Here is a 20,948-nt window from a genome sequence, read left to right as displayed (position 1 = left end):
TGAAGGTTTCTTGAATTCATTCTAAATGTGCAGTAAGTAAAAAACATTTCAACTTTATAGTATTGGGATTTAAAGTAATTAAATGATTTTATGTCAAATTTAATATATAAAAGAGGTATGATGTGAAGATGATGTAATTTGGAAGGTGATTCATTAATGTTTATGTAAACAATAAACATTTTTCAGAAAATATTTATTTAAATAAACATCGAGTAACTTTGTACAGTACGCTTACAAAAGAGGATTTAATTAATAAAACGATTGTTTCAGTAATATTTTTTAAAGATATGAAAGTACAGATGGTACAAAATTTATCACAAATCCCAGCAAGGACAATACCAAAGAAACAGTACCTTTATAATTATCATAATTTTTTTTAAGCTTAACAATCCTATACTAAATTATGCTAAGAGAGTTATAACTTTGTTAAAATAAAAAGAATAAAATAATAAAAAGAAAAATGTAAAGTAGTCACTTAATTACTTTTTAAATTCCAATTAATGTCTTTGCTGCCTTCTTTTATGTATTAAAAAATTAATTTTATGTCATTGAAAAAGTAAAAAAAAATTAACAGTGAGTTTGTATCTTATTAAATATTATCGTTCTTAATTTTACCTTTAAATTACGCCTTTAACACGTTTTCACTGTTGGTCCGCGCTTTCAACAATCAACATTATTGATTGTTGATTATTATTTTCTGGTTGAACACTTCTAACACATTCAACTTGGTGCGCTCCCCAGTCTTTTCTTTGGCAGAATGTCGAACAGTATGGAGTTCTTCTACATAGAGAACATTCAGCTAATGCCTCTCTATTACAATTTGCGCACTAAAAATACATCAAATTAATAAAGAAATTTATAATTCTTGCAAACGAAAAATACTTTTTTAACATGGTCATTATCCAAGGACGGTTGTAATGTAGAATCTGCATTATTATCAGGTTGTAAAGCAGCAACTTGAGCTTCAACTCGAGCAGCAACAACTGCAACATCTTTTTCACGTTGAAATCGTTCCTTCTGCCTGTTAACATTTTCCTTAACATCTTCAATTCCTTTCTTCAATTCGCTCATCATTCGACAAACACTTAATGCAATATTTTCCAATCGTTTTAAAGTTACCACAGGATCTGAATTTTCTTCTATTGGGTACTCGTTTGAATCTAATCCTTCTGCCAAATTTTGCCAAGCTTCTTGTTTTGATCTTTCTTGACCACCTTCATCACTTTCGTCCCCGCTATGTTCTCTTCTTTTATACGTACCATCACCTTCTTTCCTCCTTTTTCTTTTATATGGAGTAAATAACCGTACCGGTCCTGTTGCAGTTTCGTCATCACAACACGCTGAACACGTGCAACTTGTGGCGTGTGGAAGAATAACACCTTCGTCTATTAAAGTTTGAAGACTTCTTCCTCCAAATCGTATACTTCGTTTCCAATCTTTACTTGATGCTCTTCCGCAGAGAGCTTCAAATTCACTTGGAGTATACCAAGTATTTCCTAATTTAATACATCTTCCTCGACCACCAGAACCAAATCTACTTTTATGTAATTCGGCAGAAGTATTTTTACATCTCACCGGCAAAACAGGAAGATTTGCCGCTTCAATCCATGAACTGACCGAACCGGAAACTGAAACGGGATTTGAAACAGACGTGGCTGCCGAAACGTCTTCTTGTTGGATAACAATAGTTTTTAATTCACCACCTATAAATAGAAAAAAATGAAATAAGTAAGGAGGTTTTTGAGGATATGTTTTTAAATATAACCAACTAAGTTATTTATTTAACGATTTGGCAGTAACATGATGGTGTGTTTAAATAAAGGACGTATAATTGGCAATGTGTAGAAACGTTTTGTATTTATTGTTAGAGGTTTTAAGATTAAAATTATTGAACAAATTTTTGATAAAGAAGTCAAGGTTGAAAACGTTGTTTAAAAATATTCTTATCGGTTGGATAATTCAGCAACATTGTTAACACAATGGATTGCTATCATGGTATGAAAAATGCCGTTTTTAGGAAAAAATTTAAGGAAAAATTTTAAGAACTTGTTGAGTTGAAAATACAAGTTCATTTTAGTATTTTATTACAATTATTTTTGATTAAAAGAGATATTTTGAGACTTATTGAAATATTTTAATTACCTTTTATAAAATTTGAATAATTTTTAATAAAAGGTTTCTGTTCAACATTTATTAAAACAAATTTTCCTTTATGTAATGTCAGTTTGCCATTCTTCATACAAAATATTTTTTAGTTCTAATATATTAGCTTAGTTGCAAAAAATAAATAATTTTGTCGATATAATTGTTTATTTATGTTCAGGATGAGTATCTATTATGAAGAAGATAAAAACCTCAGAAAAAGACATCAAGAACTTCGATAACAAAAATTTGTTTTCGAGTCACAACGTCTTACAATTAGAAAGAGCTATATAGTATTTTCGAAAAAATATTTAAAAGGGACAGGCACGGAAAAAAGGGAGAGAGACCAGAGGAACATTTAACTTCTACAGCTTAATTGATGAAACCACATAAAAACCGCATGAAGTTAGATTAAATGAAAAATTGAAAAAAATAGAATATAAAAAGAACGAAGAACACTACCGCTTTATAAAGAGCTCTGGAATACAAGGAAACCCGACAAATTAGAGAACCATATGGGTGGAAGGAAGAAATAGAAGATGTAATAAGACACAAGAGAGAAAAACAGAAAATATACTTGGCATCAATATCAAACGAGCATAAAGCACGGCACCAACATGGGAGAAGACATGCAGCAGAATAAAGACATATATAGGGGGACAAAAAAAATAACACTCGACTACTTTAAGCAGTTCCTAACAGAACGTAGATCGAAAGCATATAAATACATGAAATTTCGAAAGCACCGAGATCTGGTAACAAACCAGCAGACCTGATAAAATATGGAACAATAAAACTATACCGACAATTTGAGACACTATTTTAGAACTGCCTTAACAGTAAACCAATATCGAACGAAAGTAACTTCTGTGCTGAAACATCAACAAGAGACCACATCTTTAATGTCTTCTAGCTAATGAAAGAAAGCAGCGTATAAGCAAGAACCTAGTGTTCATAGACCTAAATACAGCGTATGGCAGCATGTTATGGAAAACAATATCCAAATGCCTATTAACGATCTTGTTCAAAATATATGTAAAGAAAGCACTAATGTCGTGGAAAATGAAATGCAAAAATAAGGGTATTCCGCTAATCTACAACATCATCTACAGATAATGTATCGCCGGCGAATAAATAGTAACCGCACAGGACCATGAAGATATGGAATACATAATGAAAAAGCTCACAGAGGAATATAGTGAATGGAAGTTAATATATAGAAAGGTAGGACCTTGACCTAAACGATGAGAAGTGCATAAAATACACATATTTGAGTATTTTTCGATCGTTTCGAAAATGGATATGTTGAATACATAAATAACTTCAGTTCTTAAATATTATTATTCATTGTATAAAAATAAAGGTGACACTGCAGTCTAAAGTAACCTTCTCTTCATCGCAAACTTTTTATTACATGCATGTGATAGAACATCGAAAACTGTGCAATTTTCCCCATCAATATTGATTTGAAGAATTTAGTAGTTTCGAAAATATTTAGTATTAATACCGAGAAATTATCATTCAAAATAAAATGATAATATGCTGTATTTTTTAGCTCTATTACAAAATGTTATAACCTTATTATACTCGGTGTCTCACGTAACTGATACGTTAGAACTGTTTCAGGTTCCACTATCTGTAGAGGTTTGAAATTATGGTTGCATGGCTTCATTCGAAACTTTCGATCTAATAGTTATTTATATTACAAGTGGGCTAGAAACATAATTACAGTACGAGTGTGGAGAATTGCACGACGAGGTCATAGACCGAGTCGTGTAATCACATGAGTACTGTAATTATGCTCTAGCCCACGTGTGATATACAGCATTTTATCTACGATTGCTAAAAATTACTAAAAAATCAATTTCTTTAGAAGTCTATTTGACATTTAAAAAAATATCTACATGTCTACCGGTATTTTAAATGGAATGCTATAGTTTTTATTGCACCTTTATTGTACGTAAAAAAAATATGTTGACTTCAATAAAAGTTATTGGTACCTAGCGTTTTTCGTTTTCGAGTTATTTTATTTTTAAGCTTTTTTGGCAAATTTCACCGTGCTCTAAAAAAGCCTAATGTCAGCTAACGTTCATTCAAAAAAACTCTAAATTGTCACGATTATTCTTGAGATGCTGTCAATAGATTGACATTTGTTGTATATAATATATACAGGGTAGTAAGAAACTGGAACGTCCCATATTTTTTTTGCCTATCAGAAAGGTAATGTAATTCTTTACAAATTATCTATAAACGTTCCCATACCTATTTATTGTAGTTTCCCTCATATTGGGAAATTTATCAAAACAGTTTTCGTTATTTTAAATGGAATGTTATAGTTTTTATTGCACCTTTTAATTATATGTGAAAAAAAATGTTGACTTTGATAAAAGTTACCTAGCATTTTTCGTTTTCGAATTATTTTGATTTTAATTTTTTTTTGGCATATTTTTTGTTTTTTCGCATTCAATTGCAAGAAAGTCGAAAATTTTAAATGGTACGCCCCATACTTTATTTTGCAAATAATCTATAAACATTCCTATACCTATTTATTATAGTTTTCATCATAGTGAGAAATTTATCAAAACATGCAGGAAATGCCGGAAATCGATTATATTTTTATTAGAAGGCCATAATATTTTGACAGTTTTTTGTTTAATTTATTTTTATAATTAACTACGATTGATAATCTTTTAGATTATTATCTTTTATTTGCCAAAAATAACAAACAGAAGAACAAATAAATGAAGCAATGAAAACAAAAATTAATGACAAAAATTAGGTTTGAATAAAAATACAACTTTAAAATATAATTATTTAATTAAATTTCATTTGGAAATGCAGTAAAATGCGGTAAAATATTAATATAATGACAACAATAATACAAACATAAACGAAAAACTGTCAAAATTCCATGGCGTTCTAATAAAAAAACCAAACAATTTCTATCATTCCGTCGATGTTTTGACAAATTTCCCAACATCAGGGAAACTACAATGAATAGGTATAGTGTGAATAGGCATGTTTATAGATGATTTGTAGAGAATTAAATTCTCTCTTTGCTAGGTTAAAAAAATATGACTCATTCCATTTAAAATTTTCGACATTCCTGCCATTGAATATGGAGAAACGATAATACAATTTTTGACCAGCCATAAGATACTCTGATACAACAAATAACGATCTATTTGATATCATCTGAAGTGCTTTTTTGAATGACTATTGGTTGAAAAATGGGGTTTTAAGGAGCATGGTGAAATTTGCCAAAAAAAGTTAAAATCAAAGTAACTCGAAAACCATCTTGAAAATACTTTAGATCGAAAGATCGGTGTGAATCTACAATACAAACTAAACCACTCGAATATAAATTAAATTTCAGATACGTAGATGAAGGGATGTGCCCATCAGAGTGGAACCTGATGGGCACCTTCGAATTAAGCCAAATTCTACCAAATACAACACAGTCTAAGTATTTTTATCAATTTTCAAAACACCGTAATCCCTAACGGTTTTCGAGAAAAAAATCATTCTTATAAACCGCGGATGGGACTTTAGGGGTGAATTGACGCTGATGGGCACTTCTGAAATTGATAAAATTTTCGGATGATTTAGAGGATGCCTTTAGCGATTTAAATCGACCATCAAAACACCGTAACCCTTAACGGTTTTCGAGAAAAGAAATTTGTTGTTAGATTCCATACGTATATAGCGCGGCGCGGACTTTGGGGGTGAATTTGATCCCGATGGGCACTTCTGAAATGGATGAAATTTTAGGATAATTTAGAGGATGCCTTTAGCGATTTAAATCGACCATCAAAACATCGTAACCCTTCACGGTTTTCGAGAAAAAAAATTTGTTGTTAAACTGTGTACGTATACAGGTGTCTTAGCGAGACCGGTCATTAGACGTTTCTGGCCAAAATAAAAACTTGAGAATTCAACTTAACTATTATCAATTGCGGTCTTTTCGGTTAAAATATTTTCAGATTTCTAGCACTTCCGGTTATACCACAGTTCACAAAAGATGAGAACAAAATTTGTATTGGCTTTTTTTTGTATTTAGCGGGTACTCACAATTACCATCTGAGCGCGATTATTGGTCAGACGATGACGATTTGGGAAAACCTATTATGAAACATGCTATGAGCAAAAATGTCTATCTTCAAGTCTTACATACATTTTCAGAACAATGCCGAATAGTTTAAGATTAGACCGTTGTTAAACATAGTAAATGCAAGTTTTCAAAATTTTTGTATTTCTTAAGAAAATGTGTCCATAAATGAAATGATTGTAAGATATTACGATCACCACTCACTACTAACTAAAAGTTCATAAAGGGTAAGCCAATACGATTTGGTTACAAACTCTGGGCACTCTGTGGTGAAGATTTCTATTTCTTTTGCTAACTAATTGATATAGTCCAAAAAGCTGTTGTTTATATTTTTATAATTTTTATAGCAATCATGCCTTATTTTGTAACAGGTACTATCAGCGAAAATAAGAAAATGTAAAATGTCTGTTGCGACCAACTAAAGACCTAGAAAAGTTAGCTCCAGAATCCTATGATCAAAGATTTGATAGCGAAAACAAAATATTGCTGGTAAAATGGAATGATAGCAAATGTGTGAAAATTGATAAAAATACTCAGAACTGTGTTCTATTATGTGGTAGAATTTGGTTTAATTCGAAGGCCCATCAAGGCGAAAACATCCCTTTTTCGGGGTGGGGGTTGAAAAAAATTTTTAGAAATGAACTTGTTTGGAGCTGTTCTATGAGGATACAGTTTGGAAGTGATTAAATTGTTATGGATTTTATAAAAGCTTCGTTGTAAGTCGTCCAATTTGAAACCGTTATTTAAACCGATATTTATAATGGTGAGAATTTCATTATTGAAATCTTTTGTATTCATAGGAATTTTTAAGGCTCTGAGAAATAGGAAATTGAAGGAAGCATATTTGTATTTAAACGGACAGAAAGATTTTCTTTCGGAATTATTGCATCTGTGGAGGTAGGTTTTCTATAAATTTTGTAATTAAGACATTTATTAATAGAATCCCTTGAGATGTTTAGATCGAGGAAGTTAATAGTTTTTAGTTGCGCCTGAAGACGAAAAGTAATTTTTTCGAAACCGGTTGCGCAGAAAAACAAATTAATAAATATTGATTACATATTATTTTTTTTTTAATAATTTTTTGTAGAGAAATCTATTAGTGGAATCTATGGCTAACTTCTCACTGGTAAATTCTATCTAAAATTATTGTATGTATTTAAAGGTTAATGTTGCTATGGTGATAACCATAAGTTACTTTTAGTCTATCTCATTTAGTTTTGGAGAAAAGGAATTTGGGACACCTGTACTTAACAAATTAATTAGAGATAATTCAGTTCTTCACCTTCCTTCATACAACCATTAATTGAACTATCACTACTACTATAATAAATACAGTGAAATTCCCCTAACTCGAACTATCCTCTAAGGCCCACTTTTACCACCTCTTGATAAATTTAACTGATAGATAAATTGGCGCTCTTAGCCAATGAGAGCGCTTAAAACCGCTGTAACCATGTTAATTATCTATCGGTTAAATTTATCAAGAGGTGGTAAAAGTGGGCCTAAGTCGAATTTCAACAACTCGAATTTCTCTGTAACTCGAACTGAACTACTATGGAATTTCTTCAACTTTTACTTCTATAAGTCGAATTTACCAAAGAATATAATATTCGAATCCGTTCTGTAAATAATTTTTTTTTATTTGGATGATTTTATAGTTCGAACCAGCAAGAATCCAGTAAAGTCCCTGTATATATCCAGTTCTCTGAATTCACTTGTTTACAACTACGGAAAGCCGTAACATTCGCTAAATGTTAAAGCTGCTAGGTGGTGTCTAGTGTACTTAAAATGGCTAGTAATAAGCGAAAATTAAAGTGCTTAACGATTACGGAAAAACTATCGCTAATTAAGATGGTAGAAAAAAGGGAAAAAAATAAAAAAGAAATTGCTGCTGAATTCGGTATTCCTCAAAGCACACTGTCAACGATTTGTCAACTGACCAAAAACGCCGATGCTTCCGGTAACTCCAATCTCCAAGGTATTATTGTATTATTATTATTATGTATATAATTATATGGATTATTATGTAAATAACATTGTGTTTTCAACATTTACAGTATAGATATCAATCAGTAGTGAAATCTTACTTATTTGTTGAAAAATGTAATACAGATCGGTCATAAAGCATAATTTCTAGGGTGGTTATTTATAAAATAGTGAGAATATTGTACTAATATGTAAAGTATCCTGATAATCGGTTTAACTATACAAAATTTAAGGAAAGAAAAACTTAGGGGATGAATTAAAAGTTTCAAATCAAAGCTGCCAACAAAAAGAATAAAAAAACAAACAAAAACATAACCTTAATTTGATTGATTTTGTTTTTCCATTTATAGAATCAGTTTAGACAGATATTAATGTATATGAATAAGCTAAATAATAGCTTATTAAAAGTTAACCTATTTTTATTAATAAACAGAGTATAAAAACAATTTAAAACCGTTAACCTCTACAGGGATTGACATAAAAGATAAGGTAAGTTTTTGATCAAAGAAAATTAATGTTAAGAAATGGCAATCACAGCTAAAATTGAGTACTACGAAATAATCATGTTAAAAAATGAAACAAATTTTTGTAACAATAATAAAACTTACTGGAACCATCAGTGGAAATATATCCATTATTATCTACACATAGCATGGGCTTAAAATGGGGTAATTGATCCTGCGTAATAACGTTAAATGTGCTGGTGATGAGCGAACCAACGGGTAATGTAACCGGAACAGATCCATGTCGTACGGTTTGCACGGAAACACGATGTTTTGAATCCGTAATCTCCTCGCCATTTTCGCCACCATCGTGCTCGCTCGCAAGATGTTCGGCTTCGGAAATGTCCGGTAGGACGACACCTTCCGAGTTTGAGTTCTCCATGGTGGTCAAACGTCGCCGGATACCCCGGACCCCCCGGACAACGAAACACGCGATACGACGATAATTCGACGTAAAGATTTTTTCAAATACACTAAAATCACTTACATATCGCCGATCTAACAACGTTTTCAGTAAACGCTCTGCGGCCGGATACACTATTGGTTACAGAAATGCCCGGTACCCAGGGCGGCGTAACGTAAGATGTGCGCATGCGCCGCGCTAAATTCAAAAAATTTATTGGCGCTCAATGCGATTCATTTGAAAGTATTTTATTTATTATCGGAATTTATTAGAAAATAAGTTATTAATAAAAACGGATTGTTTATTAAAACGTAGCTTTATCAAAACTATTTCAAAATTATTTCTATGAATTTATTTCAAATAAGTTGCTTCCAAGGTTGTCCAAAAACTATTTTTAGTTGAGACATCGGTTTATTTAACCTGCGGCAGGCGCGCTTGTGTTCAAAGTACACACAATTGTGTTTAAGGGGTAGAATGACGTCATTTCCGGATAAATAATCCTTTCTTTAGCAGGTATCCCTTTAGAGCCTTTAGAGTAAATCTGTCTTTTGAGGGCTACGGTTCACTACGGTTGAAAATTTTTTGAGAGGCTTAAAAATTAAAGTGATTTTGTGTACAAAATACACGTACGCGCCTGTTCGTGTTATTCTTAATTAATTAAGGTAGGTTAATATTTTTAAATCTTTATTTTTAAAACACGAAACTAACGCTGAAAATTTAAACCCGTGCAACAATAGCAACAAACTTTTACCCAAACTTTTTAATCTTCTATCTCCTTTCTCAGCTGATATCTTTCTTGTTATTAGAGATAGTAAAAAACTAAATACACCATTTGAAAGCTTGAGTCTTTCTCTATCTAAATCCTTTGCCGATAAGTTGATGTTAAGATCAATAAAAAATGAAGAATACCGCCCTGTAGGTACTTAAAATAGCTCAAAATTGCCAAACTTCAAGCCCTTGTGCAATTGTTATCAAACCGAATTTAAAAAAAAATTTATCACAAATTTTATCTGTGCTGCAAGATTTTTGTACAGTTGATGAGTTGAGTGTTTTTAGTTAAGTTTGGGTTGCTGATTTCAAATATGCCTACACTTTTTTTGTAACACGTCAAGTTCCGTGGAGTAAACATACTGTATAAGGTTATCTTCTTCTTCTTCTTCTTAAAACCAGGGGTAACCACTTGGTATCTGGGCTTATATCAAGGTTCATATATAAGAGGTTGTCTAGATTCGTACGCAACCATACTGCGCATTACGTCACATGTGGAAAATAATACCGCCAAGCAATTCAAATTAAATAAATGCATGGAGCACCACATGGCCATGAGGTTGCGTGCGCAATTCGTGATCGCTTACGTCACGAAACACTTCTGCTCTTGCCCCTCGCCCACAAACTAAATCAAAGTATTGCAGCATATATACTTAGACAACCTTTAATATATAAACCTTGGGCTTATATAGCCCTTTTACCACCAGTCACAATTTTTTTGTATCAGTTTATCTTCAAATTAGGTAGCCCTGTGGGGAGATAAAGTTCCAAAGATCAAAAACAACTCAAATAAAAAGAACTACCAGAAGGGGGGAATGATCCATCCTTACTACCTTAACCGACTAAACCACTTGTACTTATGCCTATAACCCACCGAACGGCGTTAGATCTACATCCCCGGGTCAACCCCCTCGAAAGGATGAACATCTACCGAACAGTCATATTGCATTAAAAAATAAAATCAAACAAAAATTCCTCTGTTGCACAAAAAATAAAAAAGCATTCTCAAAACTCTAGCGTTATTGGTCGCCAAAAGTAAACTAACATTATATGGAGGAAAAATATCCTCCCTTTTCAACTTAACAAACATTCTACTTCTATACAACTCATACGTTTCACAGGCCAAAATAATGTAGTTAAGAGCACAAAATTCTCCGCAACTGCGTTTGGAGAATCCGCCATGCCAATCCTATACAGATGTGCAGGAAACATGCCATGTTCCACTCTCATGCGATTAATTGTAGATATCATGTGTTTAGATTCTGAAGGCCATGCCCCTTCTCTGACATCCGTCTTAATCAACCATAAGGCTCTGCCCTTGAATCTGCTACTATCATCCCAATCCTGCTGCCATAAATCCAATACATCCCTCTTCAGTTCGTAGACAATGTCACTAACGTCTTTGCGTATCTAATACCATGGACCAGTGTCCCCCGCCGCCCTCTCATTCCCAACAATTCCCACATGGCCAGGAATCCAAGCCAACTCAATCTTCAGTTCTTCTACAGTACACTGCCAGCTAAGTTCTTTAACTTTGTTCACCAAATACTGTACCTTCGTCTTTCTTCCCATGGCCACCTCCAATGCACGGATCACACTCAACGAATCTGTGAATATCACCACTGGTGACATCCTGTTTGTCTTTACATAGTCCATTGCCCACCATACAGCAAACAATTCTGCCACAAATATATTAGTATGGTCCGATAGTTTTCCCGAATGGGACAACTACAAGTCGGGCGCATATACACCAAAATGAAGTCGTCTGGTTGGGTCTCCTGTCACCGAAGCATCCGTAAAAATAAACTTTGCATCCGGCCACGACGCCTGAACTTCCCGATCAAATACAGCATTATAATTAAAGCTAACTGCAGGCAATGCTTGTCTGAGTTTAGCACACACTAAATCAGTTCTCACTTTGGGGACATGAACATACACATCAACATTTACTCTGAACATGTCCAACATATTAGTACGTCGCATATCTACTATTCTTGGTAGCAGGGTTTCATATCTCTTTATAATCAGTGTCACTCTACTATCGGCCACTCTGCCATCTTTATGTAGTTGGCTCAAATTTTCCCTTAAATTTCCTACCGAACCAGTTCTACGCATATGGTTTTTCACAACAAATTTATCCATTAACAGACGCAACCTTAAATCCAATGGCATCTTCAACCAATAGCGCATTGGTTGGTGTAGATCTAATTGCACCAGTAACAACCCTAGCTGCCTGGAGCTGAATGCCAGCTAACTTCTTAACCACCGGAACTGGGACAAGCAACATCAACCAAGTAACAAACTCCAGTCTAGACTGAAGAAGTGCTTTATAGAGTAACGTAGAAACCATCGGACCACATCTCCATCTAGTTGATGAAAGAGACCTCAGCAAATTAAGTGCCTTCTGACAGCTATTTACAATATAGTGCACATGCTCCTTCCAAGACAACCTCACATTCAGATGTACACCCAGGTATACCGTGTTCACAGTCGTTGCGATATTTTCACCCCTTAACCTAATTGGAGGAATGAGCTCAGGTGTTCTCCTGGGGCTAAAAAACATTGCCTTCGACTCACTAGGTGCCAGACTTAAATTACGCTCTTCGAGAAAACTCGCTGTCGCATTCAATGCATCGTTCATGATTTCAACTGCCAATTCAATGCAACCCCCCTCTTTCAACAAAACCACATCGTCTGCAAACACAACAGTTTTTATTTCACGCACCTCATTAATAATACTAATACCTCTGATGTAGTAGTTAAATAGTATCGGACTGAGAGAGCTTCCCTGGGGCAAGCCCCTGTATGAAGTTCTACCTCCTATCTTGCTGGGATCATGTTTGAGCTGATATATACTTCTGGTTAAAACCTGACGCAGAAGAGCAACCAGACAAGAATCCATCTCGATTAAGCATTCTCAATAATAAGGTGATATTTATATTATCATAAGCTGACAAAATGTCAATAAAGACCCCGACCATAATATTTCCTCATAAAACGCCTTCTGGATGGACCCAATCACAGTGAAAATGCAATGAGCCACTCCCCTACCCTTTCTAAATCCAAACATCGTTTCGTCAAGCATCAAATGGGATTCCATCCACCACTCCAGACGCGCTAGTGCCATTCTTTCGAGTAATTTCCTAGAACAATTGATTAGGGAAATAGGTCTGTATCCCTCTCTTGAATTAGGGTCTTTACCCCTTTTGGGAATCGGAAGTACCTGTATTTCATGCCAAATATCAGGAACATTGCCTCCATTCAAGATGTTATTAAAGGTTTTCAGCAGGTTGTCTTTGCTACTATCTGAAATGTTGTTTAACATGTTGTTTAACTGACGTCGTCTCAACCGGGGGATGTTGTCTGTTTAAATTTCAGAGCTAACTCTAATTCCGTTCTGCTGAATGGTTTGCCTATATTAATGTCCGACTCTTCAACTATACCGGTTTCAACATCTTCCAAATTAGGCACATACCCCGGACAAAGGTGAGACATAAAATTCCGGGTCCATGCGAAGTCTGTAGATGATTGGGTTTCAGAGCCATTAATGGCTCTGTCGTAATGCCTTATGGTTCTCCATATCATTCCTAATGATGACTCACTGGATAGTGATTCGCAGAACTGTTTGAAAGATTCTCGTTTCTTTTTTAGTAGAAGTCTTTTACTAGAAGCATTTTAGCTGTGTTTCGTTCACACATAAGGTCTCTAATCCCATCATTTAGTCAGGGGGCACGGAAATGCCTTACTTTTCTCTGCTTAAGCGGGGCATGTTTATTATACAAACATGTCATTTTGTCATTAAAGTAACTAACTTTTGCGTCAATGTCACGCATACAATACAATGGCTGCCAATCAATTAACAACGCATCAGATTTGAGGTGTTCATAATCGATGTACATAAAATCACGGTAAGTGAACATGCGATGACAAGAGACAGGCTGCCGAACTTGAACAGCACAATAAATCAGATCATGACAAGAAATCTGTTCAGCAGATAATTGATCATGTGTTAAAATTTTATCTGAACAGAACGTAATGATGAGATCAAGAAGAGATTGTGACAATGGCAGACGATGCGTAGGTTGGGAGGGTAGCTTGAAAGACAAGTTTTCAAATGGTGCATTTAGTTTCTCGCTATCTCTAACAATAAGGAAGATATCAGCTAAGAAAGTAGATAGGAAATTACGAGTAAAAGTTTGTTGCTGGGAGGTTTATTGCTATCGTCGCACGGATGATTTATTTAGTTAATTTTTACCTGAATGATCTCTCTATTTTTATTCAGAATGGCAGGGAATGATAATTTGAGAGATGGGTTGTTAGATTTTTTGAAAGAGGAACCTAAGTCAAGTATCGACGACAGCGATATATCCGATGAAGAAGAAAAAATTGTTCAAAGTGAACATGATAGTTACTCAGAGCAGAGCGCCGATGAAACAGAGGAAGCACAGATAAGTTCTGGTGACTTTTTTCTAGGAAGAGGAAAACCGGAAGAAGTAGAAAATACAAGATCGGCGAGTAAGTCTGAGGTAAATCAACAAGATGACGAATCATTGAAATGGTATAAAAATCCTACTAAGCGACCTTCGAAAGGTAGGGGTAAAAACATCGAAAAAGTTCTACCTGGACTTACAACAAAAACACGAAACATTACCGACGAAATAAGTGCATTTCAAGCAATTATTACTCCAAACATGATCAACGATATTGTCCGATGTACAAACATATACATCGAATCCAAACGTAATATGATTTCATATTCCAGGGAACGAGACTGCCAAAATACAACAGTTTGCGAAGTATTAGCTTTATTTGGAACTCTTTTCTTGATTGGTACGAAGAAAGGATCTCATGTAAACGTCATGGATCTGTGGAATAGTGATGGCACGGGCATTCAAATTCTGCGAGCAGTAATGGGTTACAAACGATTCTTATTTCTGTTAAGAAGTCTTCAGTTTGATGATAAATCAACGAGGAATGAAAGGAAGAAAACGGATAAGTTGGCTCCAATCAGATCAATCCTTGATTCCTTTGTCAGTAATTGTAAAAACAGCTATAACGTCAGCGAATACGTAACCATTGACGAAATGTTGCACTCGTTTAGAGGTAGATGTAGTTTTGTGCAATATATGCCAAGCAAACCTGCTAAATACGGTATTCAAATTTTTGCCATGTGCGATGCCAAATCTTTTTATACAAGCAACCTTGAGGTTTATTGTGGGCAACAACCAAATGGAATTTATAAAGTTTCCAATTCACCCATCGACATTGTAAAACGTTTAATAACGCCAATTGAAAATTCTGGTAGAAATCTAACGACGGACAATTGGTACAGCAGCTTAACGTTAGCTAAATATCTTCTAGAAAAAAAAATTACATTCATCGGAACATTACGTAAAAATAAACGTGAAATTCCTACGGAATTTTTGCCAAATAAAAATCGTCAGCCTCAATCGTCTTTATTTGGCTTTCAACAAGACACTATATTAGTGTCTTATGTCCCAAGAAAAAACAAAGCCGTTATATTATTATCAACGATGCACGACTTACCGGAAGTTGACGAAGAATCACATAAACCCAAAATAATTTTAAGTTATAACCAAACAAAAGGAGCAGTAGATACGGTTGATAAGATGTGCGCTGCCTACTCTATTTCGAGGGTCACTAGACGATGGCCATTAGCCCTGTTTTTTACGCTCCTAAATATAGCGGGAATAAACTCGCAAATATTGTATTTCACGAAACATTCTGCGGGAAATCAGTGTCCACGAAGAATTTTCTTAAGTAATTTAGCAATTGCTTTAATGAAAGAGCAACTGATTATGAGAGCTCAAATAATTACGCTGCCAAAGGATATTCGCGCGTTTTTGCAAATGTCGTACATGGACACTGATTGCGGAACGTCCGAAACACAACCAACTGAATCTAGAAAACGAGGGAGGTGTAAATTGTGTACAAATACAAATACTACACAAAAATGCTGTAAATGTAAGCAATTCATCTGTAAAAAACATTCAAAAACAATGATAATTTGCTCGAATTGCGAAGTGCATTCGGGCTCTGACTCATAACTGATTTATTAGTTGTCCATTATTTTATACTCTATTTTTTTTTATTGTAAACACAAAATATAACAATAAAGTGTCGTGTATTCTCTGTATTCTTTTTGTTTTTCTGAAATAGGATGTAAATTTCCCCGAAAAGAAGAAATTTTCCTATGTGTAATAAAAATAGACGCGCCTGCCGAAACGTTAAAAATAATGAAATTTGTTTGAAATAGTTGTAAATTTCTAAATTGTATCATAACAATTCAATCTATTGAATTATTTTAACTTTAACGAAAAATGTAAACACCCATAATTGCATGCTAATATGTTACGATCTAGAGTTAAGGTGATTCACAGAAGAACCGACACAGAGCAGGGACATGTAGAAGACAATAAATTAAGATGATTTAACGTAACTTACCTCTATGCTAAGTTTTACACCTGAGGAGTTATAGGCCTTCAAAGTTGGCTCTTAAATTTTTAAAAGTTCAATATCTTCGTAATACGTTAAGCTAGAAAAACGAAATTTGGTATACGTTATGAGTGTACCAAGGCTATTAATTGGTAGCTCATTGAACTCAATTGAGACATTTCAAAGGGTAGATTAAGGGTGATGGTACCCTAAATTTTCACAGATTTTTTTAACCTTTTGGCGGATTTAATACATTACTACTTCATTTCATGTGGAATTTAATTCTAAAACTTTTCTTACTTTTATTATTTTTTAAAATAATTTTAACAAACATATCTTTTAATCTTTTTAACAAATAGATTTTATTAAAATGTTAATCGACGGTACCAAAGAGATAATATCCAAAATTCATTTAGATACCGGTTAGAAATGAACATTAACGGAGAAGGCCATCAATTTGAAAATATTAAATTAAAGATATGTTCATTTTAAAATAAGTTCAATATTAAGCCCACCACCCATGGTTGATTTATTACCCCACCGGCAATAAACGGGCGGCTCCTATTAAGGGTAGTAGTCTGGGTCCACGGTACCATAAATTTAACTGTCATTTCATTTTTCTTAATTTTTGCTGTGAATTTACATGAATTTACACTCTCGCATCATATGGCATAAAAATTGTTAAAAAATAATATATTTTGTCCTTGAAATCATGGAGGAACATATTTGTTTTGAAAAACAACATATCAAAAAACAAGCAAGTTTTATTTAGGAGGTCCAATTACGTATCGACCTTGTCAAGGCAAAACGACGTAAACAACATTTACTTGATTTTGCAGAAAACAAAAAAGAAACATTGATCACGTCGCGTCGTGTTGAAATAGGTATTTGCGCAAACTTAATACCATTTTGGCGTTTATGCCGTTTTAGCTTGGCAGCGACGATATATCCTGGTTTATAGTGTCCTATGGCTTCCGCTTCCAGCTTCCAGCCTCTTCTATCCTCTCAGTCTCCTGGTCTCAGGATTCTCTCCTATATTGCCCTCTGAATGCTACTTATCCAGATAACCTTTGGTCTTCTTCATTTCTTCCCTTCTGTCCACTAGAAAGTAAGTTTTAGAATTCATTGTTCTGGCATTCTCTCAACGTGTCTGTACCAGATTAACTGTTAATATTGAGTGCCCTATATTATTGTTTTATCTACATTCATTATTGCTGTTTATTTATATGGCTGATTTTCAATAGTAATCCATCTCCAGCGCTAATAACACAGGCCGACAAAAATTTAAATGTTTTCGAAGCCAACAAGTAGACTATACTATCCCGAAGGTTTTTCACGTTCTAAATCCAAATGTAACCTCAAAAATGCTTCATCACGTAAGGTTTTCAAAATATCTTAGCTAAAATATGTTAAAAATACGGTTTCTGGTCGTATTTGTGGTTATAGTTCACCATGATGGAATTAAAAAAAAAAATTTTTTTTAGAAATTTTGAAATTATTACCCTTTCCCTTTAAAACTCTTTTTCAATTATTTAAATATCTTTTTTCTTCTTCGAGATATCATCTGTTGAAATTAATAAGTACGTCGGTTTGTTCTGTCCTCGATAAACTGATGTTGAGTTACATCAAGTTAGCGATGCTAACGCACAAGTAAAATAAATATGCGAAAATATGATTAAATATCTAAAAATGAAACTTTAAAGTTGAAATATTTAACCATACATTTATCTTTTAACCAGGTGGCATTCAATTGAGAAACAGGACATTCAAAATCCAGTTAATTTTTATGAATTTATTTGGTTTGTTAGCAAAGTTATAGTTTTAATGGGAAAACTATAGCGGTATTTACAAAAATAAAACGATTGTTTACGAGATTTATTCATTCTAAAAGAGACAATTTACATATTATTTTTTATTTAAGCTCTATAGCGTTTTATAAGATGAAAACCACAACCATATTGGATTTTCTAGATAAAATTTTTGAAACGATGGAATATTGATACAAAAAATATAGTCGGAAGGCTTATTCTTTAGTGACTTTTTTCTTTTTCACCTTGTTAAACAAGATTTACAGTTTTTGCGTAAAAAAATAAAATATACTGTATCCAGTTGGCCTGCGACTACACGACCGACATTTTTCTAAAATTTGTCCTCAAAGATGGCTTGGTTTTTAAAAAACAATTGATTTTGTTTTAACGCGAACTGTCACTTACGTGGTTAATTTTGATTGTTGGTTTTGTCTGCAGTTGTTACTTGTTGTTGATTGTTTTTATTTATTGTCAATTGTTGTAAATTGTTGTTAACTGTTTTAATTGTCGAGCGTTGTTAATTTTGTTCCTTGGTGTTTGTTGTTGATTGTTGTTGTTTTTTTATTGTTGATTGGTTGTTGGTTTGTACGTTTGTGTCAATTGGTTTTGATTGTTGGAGCAGTGTTGCTCCATAACGGCCATAAATACGCAGCAATCCCTATTGGTCATTCCACCAGGCGAAAAGAATCATACGAAGACCTTCAATTTGTACTCGAAAAAATCAGCTACAACATCCATAACTGGTTTATATGTGGTGACTTTAAAATGATTAATATTTTGGTTGGTTTACAATCAGGAAATACAAAAAGTCCTTGCTTTCTTTGTATTTGGGACAGTCGCGCCCGAGAACAACATTGGATTAAAAAAAAGTGGCCTGAAAGATTTGATTGGAAAGTTGGTTCCAACAATGTTGTTTACAAGAGTCTTGTTGACACAAAGGGTATTTTGTTACCTCCACTCTACATCAAATTAGGTTTGATGAAACAATTCGTAAAAGCCTTAAATACTGATGGAAACTGTTTTAAATATCTTAAGTCTGCATTTCCAAATTTAAGTCATGCTAAAGTTAAGGAAGGTATCTTCGTGGGGCCTGATATAAGAAACTTAATGAAAGATGACGATTTTATAAGAACAATGACAAATAACGAAAAAAATGCTTGGTTAAGTTACAAAGAAGTTGTACAAAATTTCTTGGGCAACCATCGGGATCCACAATATAAAAACATTGTATCGACAATGTTATTAAACTTTAAAAAATTAGGCTGTTTAATGAGTTTGAAGCTACATTTCCTATTTTCCCATTTGGATTACTTTCCGGAAAATGTAGGAGCCTTCAGCGAAGAGATGGGTGAACGATTCCATCAGGATTTCAAAGAAAAAGAGCGCCACTATCAAGGTAGATGGGATGAAAGAATGATGGCTGACTACTGCTGGTCTTTGAAAAGAAACGATAACGCTGCTCAATATAAGCGTAAGAGTGTTAAACGATCGTTTGAATTGATGCGCGTTCGTTATCATAAGAAATTAAAATAACATCTAAACTGCTATAAATAGGAAAAAAAGTTTTAAAAATACAAAATTAAATACAATAAAAAACAAATTAATTTAAAAATATTCGAGAATAAGTGAAAGTTAAGAAGTTTTATTGTTATAAAGTATATCAAACAAAAATATTGTAAATTAATTTTTACTTTCTCGCACTATATACGAAGTATATAGTGCGAGAAGTATATATGTATATGAGACAAAGTATTGAAATCGTGTAAAAATTCGATAAACACGATAACTTAAAAACGCAATCAGTTACCGTAATGACATTTGGTATATAGCTATTAAACCAAAATCGAAAGCTCGTAAACACCTTTAAGACCAAATCCACCAACCCGAAATGGCACTTTACCTGAAGACATTTTCAAACATTTCATATAAACTTACATTTTTTTTATGTATAGCCTAACATATACTTTCGTATACATCTAATAAATGACAAAAATTACGATATATTGAATTTCAGCGAAATCGCTTGACCGGAAGTGTCACTTTACCTGAACACATACACTTTTGTATACGTCTGTAAAATGAGAAAAAAATACCGTATATGGAATTTTATCGAAATCGTATGATCGGATCAGTCATTTGTACTTTTTTGTATGTAAGTATTTACAATGTTTTGAATTCACTGCGTTTTAATGCGTTTTTCTAACTACATTAATTGCAGAAACCTTTTTTAACAATCTCTGTAAACGACATTGATAGGGTAAGGGCAGGCCACTTCAGGTTCTTTATCATTAATTTCGTTTTAAACCATACGTTTGTTGTTATTTGTTATTTATTAATATTTTGTATTGCTTTGAAGTCTTAATAAAACATTTTAAAACTTGTAAATAAAACTGGAAAATAAACAGATGTTATTTCAAATATGATGAATTTCTTAGTTTTAGGAGACAATTTCTCAAAGATCAAGAAAAATATTTAAATGAATAACATAAGATTTTAAGGGGGCAGAGAAATAGTTTTAAATGGCATAATGACTGCTGTAGAAAAAAATTATCTTTTGATGGAAAATCAAGCCTTGAATGTGCTGAAAAATCGTGTTTTTCGCATATTTTAGGTAAGATATCTTGAAAATCTTAGGTGATGAAGCAATTCTGACGTCAGATTCGGATTCAGGGTATCGAAAATTATTTGGAAGGTATAGTCTGGTCTCTGGTTTAAAATTTGTCGGCCTGTGTAATCTTTGTTCAAGGGTTTTTGTTTCACTCCATATAAGATGA

General features: G+C 33.5%; 2 protein-coding genes across 3 annotated transcripts; one reads left to right on the top strand and one right to left on the bottom strand.

Annotated features, from left to right (window-relative positions):
* Positions 1 to 177: 177 nt before the first annotated feature.
* LOC111422829 (deformed epidermal autoregulatory factor 1) lies at positions 178 to 9,121 on the bottom strand. The gene is made up of 3 exons (XM_023056076.2): positions 8,845 to 9,121; positions 883 to 1,703; positions 178 to 827 (listed from the first exon to the last, which is right to left on the bottom strand). The coding sequence occupies exons 1-3, from the start codon at positions 9,119 to 9,121 to the stop codon at positions 642 to 644; spliced, it is 1,284 nt and encodes a 427-aa protein (XP_022911844.1). The 3' UTR covers positions 178 to 641.
* Positions 9,122 to 9,231: 110 nt separating this feature from the next.
* On the top strand, positions 9,232 to 16,067 carry LOC111422792 (piggyBac transposable element-derived protein 4-like). 2 transcript variants are annotated; one of them, XM_023056031.2, is made up of 2 exons: positions 9,232 to 9,317; positions 14,193 to 16,067. In XM_023056031.2, exons 1-2 carry the CDS (start codon positions 9,292 to 9,294, stop codon positions 15,976 to 15,978), a joined length of 1,812 nt encoding a protein of 603 aa, XP_022911799.2. In that variant the 5' UTR covers positions 9,232 to 9,291; the 3' UTR covers positions 15,979 to 16,067. The 2 variants fall into 2 exon arrangements, with proteins under 2 accessions (XP_022911799.2, XP_071054104.1); XM_071198003.1 differs by having other exon boundaries at positions 9,265 to 9,804.
* The last annotated feature ends 4,881 nt before the right edge of the window (positions 16,068 to 20,948 follow it).

The sequence above is a fragment of the Onthophagus taurus genome, chromosome 1 (genome assembly GCF_036711975.1).
Source record: "Onthophagus taurus isolate NC chromosome 1, IU_Otau_3.0, whole genome shotgun sequence".
NCBI lineage: Eukaryota > Metazoa > Arthropoda > Insecta > Coleoptera > Scarabaeidae > Onthophagus > Onthophagus taurus.
The sequence above is the reverse complement of the archived record's forward strand: the minus strand, read 5'-3'. Positions and strand labels throughout refer to the sequence as shown.

What these genes read in the sequence shown, in the direction of transcription:
- LOC111422792 (XM_023056031.2), top strand. Translation starts at nt 9,292, where the DNA reads ATGCCCGGTACCCAGGGCGGCGTAAC. An exon ending in GGTACCCAGGGCGGCGTAAC is followed by an intron (nt 9,318 to 14,192) that starts GTAAGATGTGCG and finishes ATTTTTATTCAG; the next exon opens with AATGGCAGGGAATGATAATT.
- LOC111422829 (XM_023056076.2), bottom strand. Translation starts at nt 9,121, where the DNA reads ATGGAGAACTCAAACTCGGAAGGTGTCGTCCTACCGGACATTTCCGAA. An exon ending in TATTTCCACTGATGGTTCCA is followed by an intron (nt 1,704 to 8,844) that starts GTAAGTTTTATT and finishes TTCTATTTATAG; the next exon opens with GTGGTGAATTAAAAACTATT. An exon ending in ATAATGACCATGTTAAAAAA is followed by an intron (nt 828 to 882) that starts GTATTTTTCGTT and finishes ATGTATTTTTAG; the next exon opens with TGCGCAAATTGTAATAGAGA.